Genomic DNA, 5,564 nt, shown 5'->3' with positions numbered 1-5,564 from the left:
AAATTGGTGTGTTTGAATCATGTTATGCTTTGATGTTGTTCGTCCGTAATTATATTCAGCTAAAATTGTGAGCTTCGAAATTCAGCTCTTGTTCTTGTGCATGCAGAGCTTAATACTTTAGAATAATTGGTTACATTATGAGACAATATTATTCATTAATCGACGTATATTTTAAGATGAATTATGCAATTATGGTAACTCCATCCTTAAAAGAGTGTTATCATTTTATGGTTGTTCTGAGAGCTTGTAACCTTTTTCTCTTAGTGATATTATTATACTCATTATTGTGTAGATAAATTATAGGATTCAATTTCACTTCTCACGCTCAAAAGAAAATGACGAGAAAATGCGAAATGGTCGATCCTAAAACAAATACCGGATTGTCTGATGTGACCAAGAAACGGAATCATCCACTGCTCCATAGGATCTTTGTATTCAATCAATTTCATTATGAACGGCATTGACAAGGTTTGTTTGAAACATTTGCAATGGGATACTCTAAAAATGTAAAGATAAAACAAAGTTTGATTGATCTACACTCAACCATTTTCAACTCCATCATCTAAATATAACGTACATATTTATAAGATTTTCAGGTACAAATGAGTACTACAAAATAAGCATCTCATTCTATTATTCTGTATACTACATGATATACAGAATCAAAGGCACACCAAGAAAACCTGTAGCTTTTAGTTTTATTAGCAACATCTTTTGTTGTTGGAAACATTGAACATGCAACTTGTGCAGCACAGAAACGTTGGATTTATCAACAACTATCCCCTGACAATGATGCAGTGGAAAAGTCTGTTGCGGATCTTGGAGGAGATGACATAGTTGGTTTTGGTGGCATTTCCATAGACTCCATGCTACCTTCCAACATGTCAATCACTCTGCTTATGGTTGGTCTTTGAGAGGGAATTGTCTGAATGCACCACAAACCCACCATAATCATTTTCTTCGCCAACTCATTTTCTTCTGTGCTCATCACCCCATCAAGCCCCAAATCACTCCCAACCTCAAGCTTCTTGTAAATCACCAATTGTGGAAAGTATATCTCGCTCGAGCGACTCGCTTCAACATTCGCATTCTTCTGCCCTCCAACCATTTCTAGCAGCATCATTCCGTAGCTATAAACATCAGATTTATGAGATACACCTCCGAAACTCTTGTTGCACATCTCCGGAGCCACATATCCAACTGTGCCTCTAGCATATGACATTGACATAATGCTCTCATCCTTTGTGCCGAGTTTAGCTAGTCCAAAATCTGATATTTTTGGACGATAATTTTCGTCCAAAAGAATATTATGAGGCTTAATATCAAAATGCACAATCTTAGTGTTGCATCCTTTGTGCAAGTACTCCAATCCTTTAGCTATTCCGATTGCAATCTGGTACAACTTGTCCCAACTCAGGGCCGGAGTGCTTTGATCGGCCTTTTTGTGAACAAATTTTTCGAGAGAACCATTAGGCATGAATTCATAGACGAGAGCTTTTCTGCTTCCTTCGAGGCAAAATCCGACAAGAGTGACAACATTAACATGAGATGTTTTGCTAATGCTGGCAACTTCATTGACGAATTCTTCGCCGTTATTCCTTTTGGAGTCATTGAGCATCTTTACAGCCACAGAGGAACCATTGGGTAATTTTCCCTTGTAAACAGAACCATAACCTCCTTCTCCGAGTTTGACTTTGAAGGAGTTGGTCATTTTCTTCACGTCAGAGAAATTATATCTTTTTATACCAAGTGGACCTTGGCTTTCTAGAAAGGCTTCTATATTTCGATCATGCTTATTCATCAATCCTAATTGATTCTTTATGAACTTCCACACCTTAGCTTTATTGCGGCATATGATCACAGCAATCAGAGGTAGTCCAATTCCAGTTCCTAGGAAACCTGTCAGTACAATTCAGCATCAGCAAATCTAATTCCAAACTTGATTCATATTATTAGGTAACAAATTTATTTGAAAAAACTTGTACCTAAAACTAGCTTCAAGACTTTGTGCTTCGAACTACCTGCCAAGAGGGGGGAAAATTAATCATAATTAGATGAGTAGTGTGGAGAAGTGATTGTCAAATGGGAAAATATTTCACTTTTTGAGTTTTACAACTTTAGATATAAAAAAAGTAGAGAATGTTACAGCTACTTTCCTTAAAAAGAAATATTCAATGCTAAATAAAGCATGCGTTACACGATATCTGCTGATAGTATCCGTCACACCACAGCATCATGTAGGATGCATTAAATTACGGAGAAAGGTAGTGACAAGTCAACAACTGTGGGGAACTAGGTGACAATTTAGACATGTTAAATTTGTTCCTATGTGACAATGTCAATCATCTTTATTATTTTAATATCTCTTTCACTAATTAAGCTAATTGGCAATGTTTATCCCATCAGATTTATTATTTCACAGCTGCAGAGAGTATGCATTTTTATAAACACGGAAAATAGGGGCATTGTTAGGTGGGAACGTCTTTAAGTCAATTTTAATACGCTAGAAAAAAGGTATGTGCTATAATTTAAGAGTATCTTAAGGAGCAATCATTGCAATGGAGAATTGGAGATCCCATTTATATGTAACCAAATCCATCTCTGTTCTCATGACACACATGCTATATTAATTTATTTAGTACAGTAGAGAGGTTAGACACCTAAGTCAATGTGAACACAAGAAAATTAGTCATAGTTGGTTTTTCGATACTAGTAGTGATGGTGCTCTTCTGCTTTTAGCTTTTGGTATAAGATTATAATATAGGGAATAAAAAGACCATTTGGTAATTGGATTTTATTTATTATTATTGTTAGATGAATTTTGACTCTCTTTCTGTTGTTTTTGGACTACGATTGGCATAACTCCGATCCCATTGCATTCCTCTTCACACATTTGAACTTAATCCAAAGGCTAATTGAGAAGTCCCTTAAGACTAATTATTATAAAAAATCAAGATAATTATACATTTGTGTTGTAGAGTTTAGATAAATGTTTATTTTTTTTAATTTTTACAATATTTTCAATCAAATAAGTTATGTACTAATTTGTCATGAATCTGAATTTTATTTAAGAATTTATGATGGTTAATAAATTGTTTTATAATCCATATATAAGACAGAATTATTTAAATTTCTAATACTTATTTAAGCCGATAAGTGAACTCATTGCTAATTCATCCAAACTTAGATAAACTTAAATGGTAAATTTGCAAGAGAAAATTAAAAGAGAACATACTTTTATGAGAAGAACAAGCAGAAGCATGAGTTCCAGTGGGGCAATAACATGAAAACTGAGAGGAATCAGTTTCGTTATTGGTGCCACATACTCCTCCAGATTCCGTGCATGTTTTGCACTTTGAAGACAAGTCTGCATCATACTGAACATCAAACCCTTCATCCAATGCTCCCTTGAGATTATTCCCTACAGAACCTGAAACTTGCACTTGAACACTAACCCCACAGTTCCGAAACTGCTGAGCCTGAGTTCCATTGACAGCATAGAAACCACGTTTGCTGCTATCATTCTGGCACGTAAAATTGTTGGTGTAATGACTCCCAGATGGACAATCGTAGAATATAGTGATATTGTGAAGAGTGTTTGGGAGAAAATGAAAGGGACTTCCATTGAGAGAAGTGTTGGTGAGGTTGGAAGAACAGCGATCATAGACAAAGTCTGTTCTGACGAGTCTCATGGTACTCTGAGTTTGGTTTATGGCAAGTACATGGAACTTTTGCAAACCAATTTGAAGTGAAGTAGTGTTGTTGGTGCAGGTGAGTTTGAAACCATTGGTTCCACAAAACTGGGGTCTGTTCCCTCCCCAGAAAGGGTACGATGCGTTGGTGATGCGTGTTCCGCAGCTGAATGGTTTGCTGCAAATGGAGTATGAGGTGTCATTGTTTTCAGAGTAGGATTGCTGCAGAGTTATAAAGAAGAAGAAAAAGAAAACAAGAATGGTGTTACTCATGATTCTATGCAGAGAATGAAACAAGGTTATGGTCTTATGGAGATGGAGGAGCTCTTATTAGTTATTATTACTGTTGAGGAGCTCTTATTAATAAATAATAATGACTCGGAGAAGCTAATAAAGAGAGTTTCTTAGTTGTTTCACTTTCAGGGAATAGAGGAAAACAACAAATTAATCACGCGAAAAATTTGGACTTGGACTTTGGCTAGACTTTTCTTGGAAGCGGCGGGCTACTACATAATATTTTATAGAAAAATCGTTAAAAGTTTTATTTACTTAAAATTTCTTTAGTCCATACCGTTTAAATTTTATTCATTTAAATAACTAACGTATATAAATAAATTGAATTGGATTAGTAGTTAGTTTATTAGTCTATTTAAATAAGTATTAAGAATTTAAATTCTATTTTATGTATAAAATAACTAATTACGACTAATGATAAATTCTTAAATAAAATTTTTAATGACAAATTAATTTTTCACATGTTAGATTGGGGAGATACTGTGGAAAAAAAAAATCTAAAGCATATATAATATTATATATTGTGTAGACTAAAGTGATTAGTGATAAGCGTGTTCATTTGAAAATTCTAGGAGGAGAAGATAAGAGAGCGATAGATTCATGTTTGGTTAAACAAGATCGATGGCATAGTGCTGAAATGAAACCCATGATTCAAGACTTTTTGGACGTAAAAGGAGTAGCTTGAAAGTGAAATTTCATCGGAGCCAGGTGTACCAAGACTATTATACTAAACGTTTTTATATTTTTAAATAGGGTTAAGTACTGAAATCGTCCCTAAGGTCTGGGGTGAAAATCAAAATCGTCCCCACCCTTTTTTTGTTATTAAAATCATCCCCAACGTTACAAAATGTTATAAAATCGTCCTTTTGTCCATAAATAAAATTTTTCGGACAATTTTACCCTTATACAAAAATTAAAAAGTTTCTCCCCCTTCACCACTAACCTCTGTATTATCATCAACCCTCTGCATTATCATCATCACCACCATCGCTACACCATAACCACCAACAATCCAGCAACACCAACAGCAACAATCAAAATCAAATCAACAAAAATTTTAAATTAAACAATTCATCAATCATTAACTATAATTTCAGATCCAAAATTAACAACAACATAATTAAAAAATTTTAAAAAAGAAGTACAGGATGAACAAGAACCCACCACCACCACCACCATTATCATCATGGTCATCATCATCATCATCATCATCATCATCATCATCAGAATAACAAGAAACCAGAAACCACAAGAAACCACAACAAATCAGAAACCAGAAACCACAAGAAACCAGAAACCACAAGAAATCAGAAACCAGAAACCGGCGAGGAGCAGCGGTGGCGGCGGCAGCGAAGAGCGGCGGCGTCCGTGAAACCCTTCGCGTTCCCGAAACCCTTCCCCCTCTTCTTCCCGAAACCCTCCCTCCCCCCTCTTCTCCCTTCGCGTTCCCTTCCCCCTTTCCCTGAGGAGCAGAGCGGCGGCGGCAGCGAAGAGAGTAATGAAGACCAGTGGCGGTGGCGAGGAGAGTTCCCCTTCCCCCTCTTCTTCCCGAAACCCTCCCTCCCCCCTCTTCTCCCT

General features: G+C 36.1%; 1 protein-coding gene across 1 annotated transcript; it reads right to left on the bottom strand.

Annotated features, from left to right (window-relative positions):
• Positions 1 to 507: 507 nt before the first annotated feature.
• LOC107630346 (LEAF RUST 10 DISEASE-RESISTANCE LOCUS RECEPTOR-LIKE PROTEIN KINASE-like 2.4) lies at positions 508 to 4,183 on the bottom strand. The gene is made up of 3 exons (XM_016333445.2): positions 3,236 to 4,183; positions 1,986 to 2,021; positions 508 to 1,899 (listed from the first exon to the last, which is right to left on the bottom strand). Exons 1-3 carry the CDS (start codon positions 3,963 to 3,965, stop codon positions 770 to 772), a joined length of 1,896 nt encoding a protein of 631 aa, XP_016188931.1. The 5' UTR covers positions 3,966 to 4,183; the 3' UTR covers positions 508 to 769.
• Positions 4,184 to 5,564: the final 1,381 nt, after the last annotated feature.

This window comes from Arachis ipaensis, chromosome B3 (assembly GCF_059453495.1).
Source record: "Arachis ipaensis isolate K30076 ecotype BB chromosome B3, ASM5945349v1, whole genome shotgun sequence".
NCBI classification, from domain to species: Eukaryota; Viridiplantae; Streptophyta; class Magnoliopsida; order Fabales; family Fabaceae; genus Arachis; species Arachis ipaensis.
The sequence above is the reverse complement of the archived record's forward strand: the minus strand, read 5'-3'. Positions and strand labels throughout refer to the sequence as shown.